Consider the following 13,763-nt stretch of genomic DNA (forward strand, 5'->3'; position numbering starts at 1 on the left):
CTTAAGAGAGCCGTGCGGAGCGATTGGCCTCGCAGACCCGGGCCAGTCCTGCCGAGGGATACCCTAAGTTCTCTTAAAGCCCTGCCGTGGCTCGCGGACGCGCGGCGCGCGGGGGACTACAGTTTCCAGAGTGCCCTGCGGCGACGGGCGGAGCCGCGGAGCGCCCGTAGCCAATTAAGGGGTCTCCGGGCGCTGCCGGGGAGCGGCAGGTGGAGCCCGGCCGTGGGTGGGCTCGGGGCCAGGTCCCGGGAACGCGTCCCGGGGCTAGCTGGCTGGGCGGGAGTGCGGCGCTAGCGGGGCGGGCAGTGGGGAGGCGGCCCCGGGGACGCGACCGAGCGGGGGCGGGGACCGTGGCCGCCTGCGCGGTTCCGGGTGCTCCCGCCGCGCGCAGCCCGGGGCGCACTTGACCCGGGTCTGGCTGCGGGGAAGGGCGGGTCTGGGGAGAACCCCCGAGCGCGGCAGCGTCCTCCAGCCCCTCCTCCTCGCGGCCGCGGGAGCCACAGCCCGAGCCCGAGCCCGAGCGGGAGCCGGCGCCACCTCGCCCCCCGGCTCGCGCGCCCCCAGCCATGGCTTTCGCCAATTTCCGCCGCATCCTGCGCCTGTCTACATTCGAGAAGAGAAAGTCCCGCGAATATGAGCACGTCCGCCGGGACGTGGACCCCAACGAGGTGTGGGAGATCGTGGGCGAGCTGGGCGACGGCGCCTTCGGAAAGGTTTACAAGGTAAGGGCGCTAGGGATGGGTGGCCCTGGGCGCGTGGAGCGGCTCCGGAAGGAAGGGACGCCGGTCGGGTTCAGCCCTGGCCCCGGCTCGGGAGGATGTAGAGGAGCTGCCGGTCTTGAACTCGGGGTCCCGCGCTCCGCCCTGGAGACCCTCACTCAGCCCGGCTGGTCCCTGCGTGGTGGGCGCCCCCTCTGGGCACGGCCGCTGCCCTAGCTCCGTTCCTGAGTACTTCCTGTGCCTCCGGCACCGCACTCGGCGCCGCAGGGGGAGACAAAGGGGGCGCTTATAGGACCTTGGCGTCCGAGAAGACGCAGCCGCCGTAAAACTGATTCTAGGCATACTTTTAAGACAGGCCACACAGATGCTGTGAGAATGCAAAGGAGTGGAGACAGAAACTCGCCGAGTCTGGAAGGGTTGGGATCGGTGGAGTTGGGGACACACCTGAAAATAGGCCAGAGCCAGGAAAACGGGTGACTCGAGAGTGAGGGGTTAGGCTTGGAAAGGTGGGCTCCGGGCTGGGCGGGAGGAAGGGGGAGGTCAGGGCTCTGTGAATATTGCGCTGCGGGGATCGGATTTGATTGTGTATGTGTGAGTCACCGCTGGGGAGCTTTCCAGTGTTCAGTCACCTTTCCCTGGAGGAATAAGGGGGCAGAAAGCTTTTGTGGAGGCATGGGTGGGGCAGAGCTGATTAATTCTAGACGCGTTTGCAGCGGGTCATTGTCTGGTTGCTGCTCCTGTGAACCAATGCTGAGTTGCTGAGTGGTGTTCGGGACGCAAACACAGAGGGCTTGACTCCACCCTTTCCCTGATCTCCTCCGCCCCACTCCCCTACCCCCCCCCCCCCGCCGCCCCGGGGAACCTTTACTGAAAGAATCCCCCATGTTGAGCTGCTGTGTAACTCCAGGAGGGATCTTCGCTCCTGAGACACAGGCCCACTCTCCTTGGGGCTCCGGTAGCTTGTCCACCACTGTGACCCCAGGATTGCCGTTTTAGGAGGCTGGACCACGGCGGGGCGGGGGGTGGTGGTGGTGGTGGTGGTGGTGGTGGTGGTGGTTGTTCTCTAGGCCCACGTGGTCAGGACTTGCTCTCCATCTTGAAAGTGGTCTAGAACCTAGTTAGGGAATTGTAGTCCCTGGAGGAGTGGCATTAGCATCACCTGGGAGCTCATTAGGAATGCGGAATGGCTGGTCCCACCCCAGCCCTGCTAAGTTAGAGTCTACATCTTAACAAGATGCTCAGGTGATTGCTAAGCATAGTAACTTTAGAGAAGTACTGCTCCTGTAGGCAGTTTTGAGGCCAACCAGACCCCTGGGGTGCCTGTTTGTTGCCTTACCATCTCCCTTCTGAGCCCGCATTTCCTGTTACAGGGTGGAACGCCCACTGGAGCAGAGGTCCTGGGGTTGGAGAAGCAGGGCTCTGTAATCGCTCACACCTGTGCCTTTTGGGCTGCCTTGATTGGCTGCCCTTCTCTTCTTGAGGGCTCTGTAGGTATCTGAGGCATAGTTTCTCTACCCTTCCCAGCGTGGCATCTTGCCTTCTCCAGACACACCTTGCCCTTCCAGATGTGCCCTGACCATCATAAGGGCAGCTGGACCCTTGGTCAGCTTACTACATCTTCCTTTCTCCAGAAGGTTCAGTTGGTGTTCTTAGGGCATATTGTTGTCTTGCACTGATACTTTTTCTCCGATAGGGGCTGGCTTTCACTGGTAGTCTTGTTCTCTTTCAGTGTATCCTGGCTTCATATGGTTCATCCCCTCCCTCCCTCCCTCCCTTCCTTCCTTCCTTCATTTCATTTGCTTTTGTTTAGAGAGTGAGAGAGCAAGCATGGGAGCATTGGTGTGAGGTGAAGGGGGGGATGGTTACTGTAAGGGGAGTTGGCAGAGGGGAAGGGAGAGAATCTCAAAGAGACTGTGCTGAGCACAGAGCCCAAACAGGGCTGAATCTTGAAACCCAAGATTATGACCTGAGCTGAAACCAAGAGTTGGTCACTGAAAACACCGAGCCACTCAGGCGCCCCTTGTTTTCTTTTAAGCCTAAATGCAGAACTTTACTTTTATGTAAACTGACAAGATTTCCCCTTGTCAGTTTCGCTTGTCATTTCCGCCTCCCTTAGCCCTGTATTCTCCTCTGGTATTCTGGAGGTCTCATACAAAGGAGTGCATCTGATTCACAAGTTATTTTGTCCCCTGGTTGCCCAGGCCAAGTGGACCCTTTTTAAGAGAATCTAGTTCCCAGTGCTGTGCGTTGGCTGCAGCACAGCTCCCCGCTATCACCTCGGAACCTGTGATTTTTCTCATAATTAAGACAAGGGAGAGCTAGAGCAAGAGAGCTGTGTGTGATGGCTGATACACCCGGACAATGTATCACATCACCTGCTGGCCTTGGGGTGTGACCCGCTCATCCAACCCAACCTCATGTTATATGCGAGGATACTGGGGCCCCCAGAGAAGGGACTAGAACCTAAGGCTCTGAGCTTCAGTTACCCACTATGGAAGACCCACCGTGGATTGAAGATCCCTGTCACCCATGCGTCCTCCTCTGAAGAGCTGCTTGCTCAGCCTCTTGAAGTTCAAGTTGAATAAGGTAGTGCTTTACTAAAGACTTGTCAGTGACCATAACTCCTTTCCACTTCATTGTTCCTTGGCATGGCCACCGGGGCAGCAAAGGCCAGAAGTTCCATCTAGGTTTTATGGCTGGGACCGTAAAATGTTGACACGGTTCCTGGGCAGCTGGCTGGCTGTGAACTGGAGGGGTGATGGCCAGCACCATCTCTTCACTCTGTTCTCCTGGCAGCCAGCATGGGGAAGTCCTTCCCGAGGACTTCCCTGGTGTACGCAGCCTTAGAAATCTCAATTTGTCATGTGCTTCTTAGGACAGGACTCTAACTGCAGATTTCCTGATGAAGGTCTTGCAGAAGCTCAGAGTTGGAGTCCCCTTTCTCCTCTTCTCCCTGATGAACCAGTGAACTGTTGGCCTCAGGAGACAAAGAGGAGGATAGGGTTCATTCTGGGTGGCGTCAAGGTCATTCTTACCTAATCATTATGCCATGCAAATTGATTTCAGAAGAAAATAATTCCTAGCTCATGACTTAATACAAAGCAAATGTTACAATATATATATGTAGTTTCAAAATTCTTGTCCTGTATCATTTCAGAATGCGTCTTAAAAATCCTCTTTATTCTGAAGACAAGGTAGAAAGGTGTGGAAGGGTTTGATATTGAGTGGAACAAAGCTGCCTCTGAGCAGGACGGGCTTTCTCTTGGAGCAGCAGGGCAGGCACTCACATGCTGAGCACACAGTGAGCTAACATCAAGAGTTGGGTTAGCAGGCTGAGATGATTTTTCTGCCTTTTTTTCCTCTCCTTTTTAAAGATTTTATTTTTAAGTAATCTCTACACCCAACATGGGGCTTGAACTCACAATCCTGAGACCAGGAGTCCCCTGCCTCACAGACTGAGCCAGCCAGGTGCCCCATTTTTCCGCTTCTTGAAAATTACTTTGGTTTTGATCTTATGTTACCTTTAAGCTGTTAAGAGGCGTATGGTCTTGCAAAATTGGGAGTAAACAAAGAAAGTTTTTTTTAGGTAAAGGGAAAAACATCACCCTAAGTCCCATCAATTGCTCTTGACATGTTGTTGTATTTCCTTACAGACTTAATCGTTTTTTTATGGTGAAAAAAATGTTTTAATGCAGGGTTGTTATCTCACATACCTACAGTGTTTTATACCATCTTTCATTCCTAAAATGTCTTTCGGTATTATTCTAATGCTTCCTGCATACCTTCTGGGATGGCTCAGTGCTGCCTTGGTCTTAATCTTATTGGATATTTAACTTAAAAAAAAAATTTATTAGAGACAATCTGTGCGTGGGAGGAAGGGACGGGGGAGAGGGAGAAGGAGAATCTCCAGCCGACTGTGCGCTGAGCTCGGAGCCCCATGCGGGACTCCATTCTACCACCTAAGATCACGGCCCAAGCCGAAGCCGAGTTGGAAGCATAACTGACTAAGCCATTCAAAGTGCCTTTGACTTTTTTCCCCCAACAAGTCACAGTTGATTAAATGCTTGTGATTTATGTGCCAGGCACTGTACTAATCATTTTACATAATGCAGTCAGTTCAGCCATAATGTAAATAATGCCTTCCCCAAAAGACCTTGATGCTGAACAAAAACCGTAAGAATCACTGTCTTATAAGACACAGTGCTGGGGCGCCTGGGTGGCTCAGTGGGTTAAGCCGCTGCCTTCGGCTCGGGTCATGATCTCAGAGCCCTGGGATCGAGCCCCGCATCGGGCTCTCTGCTCAGCGGGGAGCCTGCTTCCTCCTCTCTCTCTGCCTGCCTCTCTGCCTGCCTGTGATCTCTCTCTGTCAAATAAATAAATGAAATCTTTAAAAAAAAAAAAAAAAGACACAATGCTAAGGGCAGAGCACTGAAAAACTGCAGCAGGAGCCCACTAGAAAAAAAAAAAAGATAGGAACCTGAAAAATCGGGGGTGCAGTTGTACACAAGTTTATAGGTAAGAAATACAATCATATCACACAAACTCCAGCACTGTAGGATGAGAATGTGTTGGCTGCTGTGGCCGTGGGGGCGGGACCCGTGGCTGCAGGGGAAGCGTTGGTGGGAGGAGGGTTATCTGAAGTCAGGCACTAAGTGGGACCCCAGATGAGGCCCTGACAGATGTTGGAGGGGCATGCCTGTGCGTCGTGAGCACTTCTTCGCCGCTCGGTTCAGCTGGGCGCAGTGTTCTATGTTCATCTAGTGTTTCTGGTGTACAAAACTGCACCCAAGCCGACGGGAATTCAGTGCTTAGATGAAATTGTTCTGTGATGTGTCAGTGGTGTTGGGACAACATTGGCATCTCCAAAGTGAGCCTTAGAGCACAGCTGTTCATTGATGAGCAGGTCTGCTAGTGAAGTTCTTCTTGTGTTTTAAATCCTGTTTTAGGCTCGACGCTCAGAAGGGAATTACTGAATTCCTACAGAAGGACGGAAGGCTTTGCCTCTCTGAGGGTGGATTTTTAAAAGCAATCGAGAGAAGTTGGTAGGGTCTCCCTTTTGCCCCTTATTCTGGTCGAGGGCCAATCAGCAAGTCCTCTGGGGCCCTGGGTGGGTCCGCCCTCCTTGGGGGCCTCAGGTGCCCTCCAGCCCAGAGACCCATTGTTAACCTTCACCCTTCAAGTGCCAGTTAGATACCGCTGGTTTGGACAAAGCAGAGGTCCAGTGAGGTGGGAGCCAGCTGTCAAGCCTTCCTCTCCTCCTGGCCCAGGCCCTGCTTTCACCTCCTCTCCTGCCCACAGTTGTAAGGCCTGGGTTTCTGCTTCCTCTGGGGCTGCCCAGGGCTGGGCCTCTGCGCCTCCTCCTCCTCCTCCTCCGGAAAGAGATCTGCCCCCAGGCAGTAACCTTATTTCCGCTCAGCCTGGTGTTTTTAAATAGAAGTCCGTGCTATTGTGAGTGGGTTCCTGGCTTGGTCCTAAACTCCAGTGGCCCGAGCTTCCTGGAGGAAGCTTTGCCTGGAGGAAGTGTTGCCGATCTCGGAGGGTCCACTTCAGCAGCTGATTTAAAACTAGGACTGTTTCTAGCGGGCTCCAGAGCAAGCCCTGGCGACGATAACTCAACAACTAAGCAGATCCCCAGCCCTCACTTGCATGTGGGGTCCCCTGGCCTCCCAAGGTTACCCAGACCAGGGGACACTCCCGGGGTTGTCCGCCCCACACCCTGCAGAAAACAGCTGTGCATGGTCACTCCTGGTTTCAGCTGCTGGTCAGGGCAGTAGGATGGGGTGGTTAAGGGAAGGAATTTGGGGCCCAGGAGGATCTGGGTTTCAAGCAGAGCTGGGGACTTTGCACTCTGAGCTTCAGGCTCTTATCTGTAAAAGGACAGGATAATCCGGGGGCGAGGAGGGCTAAAGGAGCTGAGGAAGTACCATCCCTTTAGCATCTGATCCCCACTCAGGAAGTGGGCAAGAGAGGAAGATACTTTGTTATTGTTGATGCTTGTGGTATCAAAAAGAGAAGGCCCTGGCTGGTTACTGCTGCTTCCCTGGGGACAAGGAAGAAATAGTGTTTATAGGGGTGCCTGGGAGGCTCAGTTGGTTAAGCGGCTGCCTTTGACTTGGAGCATGATCCCGGGGTCCTAGGATGGAGCAAAAATCTTCAAAGAAAAGAAATAATGTTTATAGTGAGACCCAACCAGTGTGAGCTTGCATTTCGGTGAGTCACAGATAAAGACAACACCAGGTGAACTTGTCACACAAGGGAAACTTGGAGCAAATAAGAACATCATGGGATTACCTTCTAAAGCTGAGAGTCCCTGGGCGAGAGAGTGAATGGGTTCCTTTCGTCGAGGATTAGGATGAGTATTTAGAAAGGGAACCCTGTCACTGTACGTAGAGGCGGGCATAGGGTCGTGCACGCACCTTACAGAAAACACCTATACAGACAGGGTATGTGATGTTCTGGAGGCTTGTGCCTCTCCTTGGGTGGACATTTTCATATTCGAATGAGGGGAAGGTTAACTGTCCATCACTGCATGGCCTCTCTGTGGTCTCTCTGCATAGGCGTGAGTCAGGGGGTCGGCTCCAGCTGATTGGGGGGGGTCATTGTGCTGGCTGTCGTTATTGCTTGAGGGTGGTTTCGGTTCCCATCACAGGATGTCGTGTCCACCATGTCTTTTGCCGGAGTGAAGAGATCAGCTGGAAGGAAGAGCCTCAGGAAAAAGGAGGAACATAGGTGGGCATGTACAGGCAGCTGAACAGTAAAGGTCTGGTGTTGGGGTCCAGCTGGTGAAGGTAGCTTATCTCACACTGGGGCTTCTCCACCTTGGTACTGTTGACATTTGGGTGGGAATTCTTTGTGGAGGGGGTGCTGACCCCCACATGATGCGATGTTAGCGGTATCCTTAGCTTCTAGTCATTAGAAATATCGCCAGTGCTGGTACCTCCTCCCCCTCCCCACTAGCTGTGCCAGCTGATAATGTCTCCGGGCATCACCACATGTCCTGTGGGGGGCAGACTTATTCGCGCTCTGCACTCTTGTCTCCTGTAAGCAAACTGGCTTGATTCAGTTGGGCAAAGAGGATTAATTCGTGTCTGTGTGACAAGTCCCTGAGTGTACGGTGAAAAGACTCAGGCCTTGCCGCCAGATGGACCAGGGTCCCAATCCTGGCTGTCCCACTTTGCAGCTGTACGAGCTCAGGCGAGTGGCTGGTCTCTGAGCCTGTTCCCTCATGTGTAGGGTGGGGGCTGAGCCTAGTGCTCACCCCACATGAAGGACACAGCATTTGGCTCCCGGGAGGTCCATGTGACCAGCGTCCTCCTCTGCTGTGGGGTGCACAGGGTGTGGGGAGGAGGAGAGGGTTCTGCCAGGTTGAGTGAGCTGTAGCAGGACGCAGGCAGGGCTCCTGGGGAAAGGGGAAGGCTGCCACTAGGCAGGCAGGTGGGGTTCTGATAGCAAGCTGGAGAGAAGCCTGGCCTGGGAGAGAGGTCATGTATTGAGGCCTGAGGTTGCCAGTCAGTGGCCTGGGAGGCTGGGACGGCCTGTGCACTGATTTGTGTGGCTTCCCCCGGTGGCTGAACCAAATCTGAAGGTCTGGCTAGCATTATGAACTCATATTTCACATAAAAGCCCCCCTTCCCTCTGGCTACCACCAGTGTATTCTCTGTATTCAGGAGTCTGTTTTTGGTTGGTTGGTTGTTTTGTTTTCTGGATTCCACATATAAATGAAATCACATGGCATTTGTCTTTCTCGGACTGACTTCACTTAGCATGATACCGTTAGGCCCATCCATGTTGTCTCACATGGCAGATCTCAGTCTTTTTTATGGCTAATAGTAATACATAACACCGCGTCTTTATCCGTTCATCGATTAGCGGACCCGTGAAGTGCTTCTGTATCTGGGCTGTTGTGAATAATGCTGTGGTAGACATTAGGGTGCAGAGGTCTTTTTGAATGAGTGTTTTTGCTTTCTTTGGGTAAATACCTACTAGTGGAAATACTGGGTTGTGTGATATCACTATTTTTCTCGATTTAAAAAAAAAAAAGATTTATTTATTTATTTAGAGAGAGTGCGTGCAGGGTTGGGGGTGGGGGGACAGGGCAGAGGGAGAGGGAGAGAATCTCAAGTGGACTCGCTGCTGAGCATGAAACCCATCATGGGGCTCGATCTCCGAACCCTGAGGTCATGACCTGAGCTGAAATCAAGAGTTGGATGCTTAACCGACTGAGCCACTCAGGCACCCTGCTATCTCTGTTTGTAATTGCTTGAGGGACCTCCATACTCAATCTCCACAGTGGGCTGCACTGATTTACATTCTCACCAGCAGTGTGCACCGTGTCCTCACCAACACTTGTTGATTCTTGTGTATTTGATGCAGGACATTCTGACCGGTGTGAGGTGGTATCTTTTTGTGGTTTTGATTTGCATTTCCCTGATGATGAGTGATGATGAACATCTTTTCATGTGTCTGTCGGCCACCTGTTTAATAGTTTATTTTATTTAACCTAATATATCCAAAGTATCATTTGCAGCATATAATAATCAATATAGAATTAAAAAAAACAGATTAAAAAATTTTTTTTGTGTTTAAGTAATCTCTATGCCCAATGTGGGGCTTGAACTCACAACCCCAAGATCTGGAGTTGCACGCTCTACTGGTAGTGCTGGCCAGGCGCCCTGGAAGAGATATTTAATATTCTAATTCCATACAAAGTCTTTGAAAGGGGTTTGTGTTTTGTGTTTATGACACGTCTTGGTCTGGACTAGCCCTGTTTCAGGTGCCCCAGATGACCTGTGGCCGCTGTGCTGCCTGGTGCAAATCTGGCCTCTGCTGCTCGCCCCCACCTTGGGCCCTCCTCCTGACCCCCTCTGTACATCCCCGTTGCCTCCTCGAGTCCGGTGGTCAGTGGACTTGGGAGCTTGGCGTGGCTGGAGGGGCTGGCCAGGGCAGGGTTAGATCAAGAATACTATTTGGGGCCAAGTCAAGAAGGCCTTGAATGCCAAGCCAAGGAATTTGGTTGTGATGGTTTTGAGTTCAGCTAATGTCCTGCTTGCCCTGAGTCCCCAGGACCTGACTAGGTCGGCCTTGTGCGGGGAACTCTTTTTGGAGGGTCACCAGAGTGGGGGAGTGAGGGAATTCCAGAGCCAGATTTCCTGGCTGCCCTAGGCCAGGATGGCCACTGATGAGTGAAGGGTAGGACAGCGTGGCCACACCCCAGTGACAACAGCAGGTGGGGGTAGGAGGGAAGGCCAGAGTTGTGGTCAGGTCCCCATCAAAGCCGAGGGAGAAGAAGTAACTGATGGAAGGCAACCAACCCAAGAACAAGATTTTGTACGTGGGTGGGAAGCAGGGAAGATTCTAGAGAGATGGTCTCTAGAGGGATGGTCGTGAGGAGGCGGCAAGAAAGCAGAGAGGGTGAGAAGGGAAGGAAAACTCCTCTATTTGCCAGGGATTAGAGATGGCACGGGAACTTGGATGAGTTTCTGGAGTCAAAGTCTGTCTCTGCCTCTTGCGGGTTGTGGGATCCTGCAAAAAATACTTAAGCATGCCCCTGTGTCTTTAGCTACAAAGTGGCACTGGGAATGGGACCACATCATAGGGGGACTGGAGGGTGAAACAACCCATGGAAACCACTTGGCTCAGGACCTTGGGAAAGCCCAAATAAGCATTAGCCATTAGAGTGATTAACTGAGCACCTACTGTGTGTCAGGCACTGTGGGTTCCAAGGTGAACAAAATGAGCGCGAAGTTGCTCTTACGTGTTCATCATTTATGCTTCTGCTAGCCCCTTGAAAGGCAGAGGCTAGCATCCTCACTCCATACCCGATGAAACAGGCCCAGAGAGGTACACTGGTTGATTTGCTTAGGCTCACACAGCTTTTCCATGGCAAGGCTGGCACTTGACCCTAGAAGTCTCTGGCTAGGAGCCTGTGCTTTTCTCTTGTACAGTATGGAGGGAAAGATGAAGGGGGTGAGGAGAGGACGCAGGTCCCTTCAGTGTGGTGTCTCCCTGCGGCCTTGGTGTTTCTACGCCCTCCTTCCTAGGCCTGCCTCAGCCTCAGCTGGGTCTGAGCCCCCGAGATGGTGGCAGGAGCCTCTCACACAGAGGAAGTGGTGACGGGTGTAGGCAGGGCTCCAGCTTACAGAGGAAGTGGCAGGGGAAGTGGGTGAGTGTCACGGTGGGGAAGCTGGGTGCTCCTGGCCTCCTGCTGGAGCTCTGGGGGGTGTGACCCGGCTTGTGCTACAGCATCCTAAGGCTTGGGGTGCTCCTGGGTGCTTCGTCCTCCCTTCCCCTTTCTCCCTGTCCCTTCTTCCTCCCTCCACTGCCCTCACCTTCATCTTCACTCACTTTTTTCCATCCTCCCCTTTCTCTCTACTTTACCCTTCCCTACATTTTCTTTCTTCCTTTCCCCATAGCTTGCTTGTTTTGTTTTCTTATTAACAGGCAATTACAGAGCCAGAATTCAGGCCCTAAGACTCAAGAGGTTTAACCACATACTGGTGACTGAAGAGTTAACTCTAGACAGCTTCTGTATGGAGGGTGGGGGGATGGGGCCACTGAGAGGAGTTGAAGGAAGTATATCCCTTTTCTGTCTCAGGACCTTTGCACTAGCTGTTCTCTCTGCCTCCCACTCTTCTACTGCTCTGCACAGCCAGGGCTCCTGCTCATCCTCTGGATCTCAATTCACATGTCCCCTCTCAGAGAGGGCTGCCCTAACCACCCCTCCCTGACCAAGGTGATATCTCTGTGCTGATTTCTTTCAGAGCTCTGGTCAGGACTAGGTTTCTTTCGTGTGTCTACTCATTTATTTTCTTTCCTCTCTGAAAGATGTAAGGTCCTATGTTTATGGGTCCTATGTCATGGTAGATGCTTAGTTAATTTCTGCTGAAGGAGTGAACAACGAATGAGTAGATGCCAGCCCTACTTTCCTTCCTCTGTGGGCAGGCCCAGCACTGTGATTATGAGCTTAGGCAAGGTTATCAGTGCTGAGCTTTCTCCTAGTCTCCCTGCCTACTTGCTGTGTGACCTTGGGAAAGTCATCTCACCTCTGTGAGCCTCAGTATCTTGAGCAGTAACACGAAGGATCAAAACAGTGCTTCCCTGAGAGAACTTGGGAAGACTGAGTCATGGCCAGACCTTCCTACAGTGCTCATAATGGAGGGAAAAGGGGAGGTGGCTGTCATGGTGCTGATGATTCTTTCTGGTGATGGACCAGACTGGCTTCCTGAGGGTGGGCATGCAGAGTTCCTGGAGGCCCCTGGTTGGCACCCCCATGTTTGTCATGCTGGAGGCCGCTACTTGCATAGAAGTTGGTGTGATGGGTTCCTGGGGGTGAGCCTGGAGCTTATTTCTCTCTCCCTGTGTTATGACGATGAACATGATTCAGTGATAAAGAGGCTCCAAGTTCATGGTCTCTGTTCCGTGCCTGCCCGTGACCAGTCAGCCAGGGGTGGCTGAGGCCACTGTGGTCGGTGGGAGAGCAGCATTTGTACCATGAAGGGCGCGCCTGCCTTTGCCCTCCTTCCTGGAAAGCTCCAGCCTGTTTTGTCTGGGAGCCCAGGCCCAGTTCTTGGCCTCAGAGGCTGTTGCCACCATCAAAGCTGGCTTTGTCACCCTGAGGCAATGACCCCATCAGAGCTGGCCAGCTTCCCTGGTTGGCCTTGAGAGTCCTTCTACCTTTTTTGTGTGTCCTGGGCCCAGCGCGTTTTCAAGCCTCCTTCTTCCTCAAGTGCCCTCCACCCCACCCCCACTTTGAGGTGACAGGAAACCTCCTGCTGGCTCCTGTTGACCAAGGAGGGGAGACTGGTGCCTGCATCCCAGAACCAGAGCCAGCTGTGTGCCGAGTCTCTGCTCTGCCTGCTCACTATCCCCTGCAGCCAGCACAGCCCTCCTCAGAAGACCCGAGGAGCGCCCCATGTCCCCGGCTGGAGCCCCGCCTCTGAGGCTCCGCACTTGGTGGCGCCCTTCCCCTCATAAGACCTGGCTTGCCCGTTGTCTGTACTGTATGACTCAGGGCAGGTGATGTTGCCTCAGTTTCCTCTTCTGCAAGATGGGGATCAGTGAAACGGCCTGTAGCTCTGGGAGGCGTTGCTGGGGAAGACTGTTCTGTGATCCAAAGGGCTGTTTGTGACCTCTAGTGAAATACTACGACAGTCATTGGCAACAGTGCAGAAGGGTACTTACTGTGCAGTGAAACGCCTGATGGGTGTGTGCAGTTTAATCCCACTTTTATGAAGTCGGGAAGCAGGTACTTGCGGCGAGCGAGAGAACACTGAGCACATGTTTCTGGGGAGCTCACTACGGCCGCTTGGTTCAAAGCACCTTAACTCACTGAATGCTCCCCACAGCCTGTGAGGCAGCAACTACCAACATCTTTATTGGACGAAGGTGTAGAGGGAGGCACAGAGAGGTCACATAAGTCCCCTGGCGTCACACAGCTGGGAAGTGTGAAGGCAGGTACAGCCCTGCCTTTGCACACGGGAGGCGCTCCATAATGCCTCACGTGTACCACGTAACGATTCAGTAATCCTGTGAGATACTCCGCGCTCACGGCGATAGGTGTGGTCACCATCCGTCACCAAACGTTATTATGGTATTCCTGACCATGTTCCCTCTAGTGTATTTTTATCTTTATCTTTGTGACTTATGTATTTGATAACTGGACGTTTGTACCTCTTTTTTTTTTCTTTTTAAAGATTTTATTTATTTATTTGACAGAGAGAGGGGGAGAGCATAAGCAGGGAGGAGGGGCAGGCAGAGGGAGAGGGAGAAGGAGAATCCCCAGGAGCAAGGAGCCTGATGTGGGACTCGATCCCAGGACCCTGAGATCATGACCCGAGCCGAAGGCAGACTTTTAACTGACTGAGCACCCCAGCACCCGAAGTTTGTACTTCATAATCCCCTTTATTTCACATTCCTCCTGCCGCTGGCAACCACCAGCTCTCAATATTTAAGACTCTGTTTGTTTGTTCATTTGTTTGTTTTTTAGATTCCACATTTAAGTGAAATCATAGGGTATTCTTCCTGTTTCCCTCCTGTCACTTAGCA

At 52.7% G+C, this 13,763-nt stretch overlaps 1 protein-coding gene across 1 annotated transcript in view; it reads left to right on the top strand.

Moving 5' to 3' along the window:
• Window positions 1–472: 472 nt before the first annotated feature.
• The window catches only part of STK10 (serine/threonine kinase 10), a 120,636-nt gene continuing 107,345 nt past the window's right edge, over window positions 473–13,763 (top strand). Inside the window, exon 1 of the mRNA XM_044229492.1 lies at window positions 473–722. Within this exon, the coding sequence (XP_044085427.1) occupies window positions 567–722 (156 nt within the window). The 5' untranslated portion in view covers window positions 473–566. The remainder of the gene's footprint in view (window positions 723–13,763) is intronic.

Source organism: Neovison vison, chromosome 1 (assembly GCF_020171115.1).
Source record: "Neovison vison isolate M4711 chromosome 1, ASM_NN_V1, whole genome shotgun sequence".
In the NCBI taxonomy this organism is placed as follows: domain Eukaryota; kingdom Metazoa; phylum Chordata; class Mammalia; order Carnivora; family Mustelidae; genus Neogale; species Neogale vison.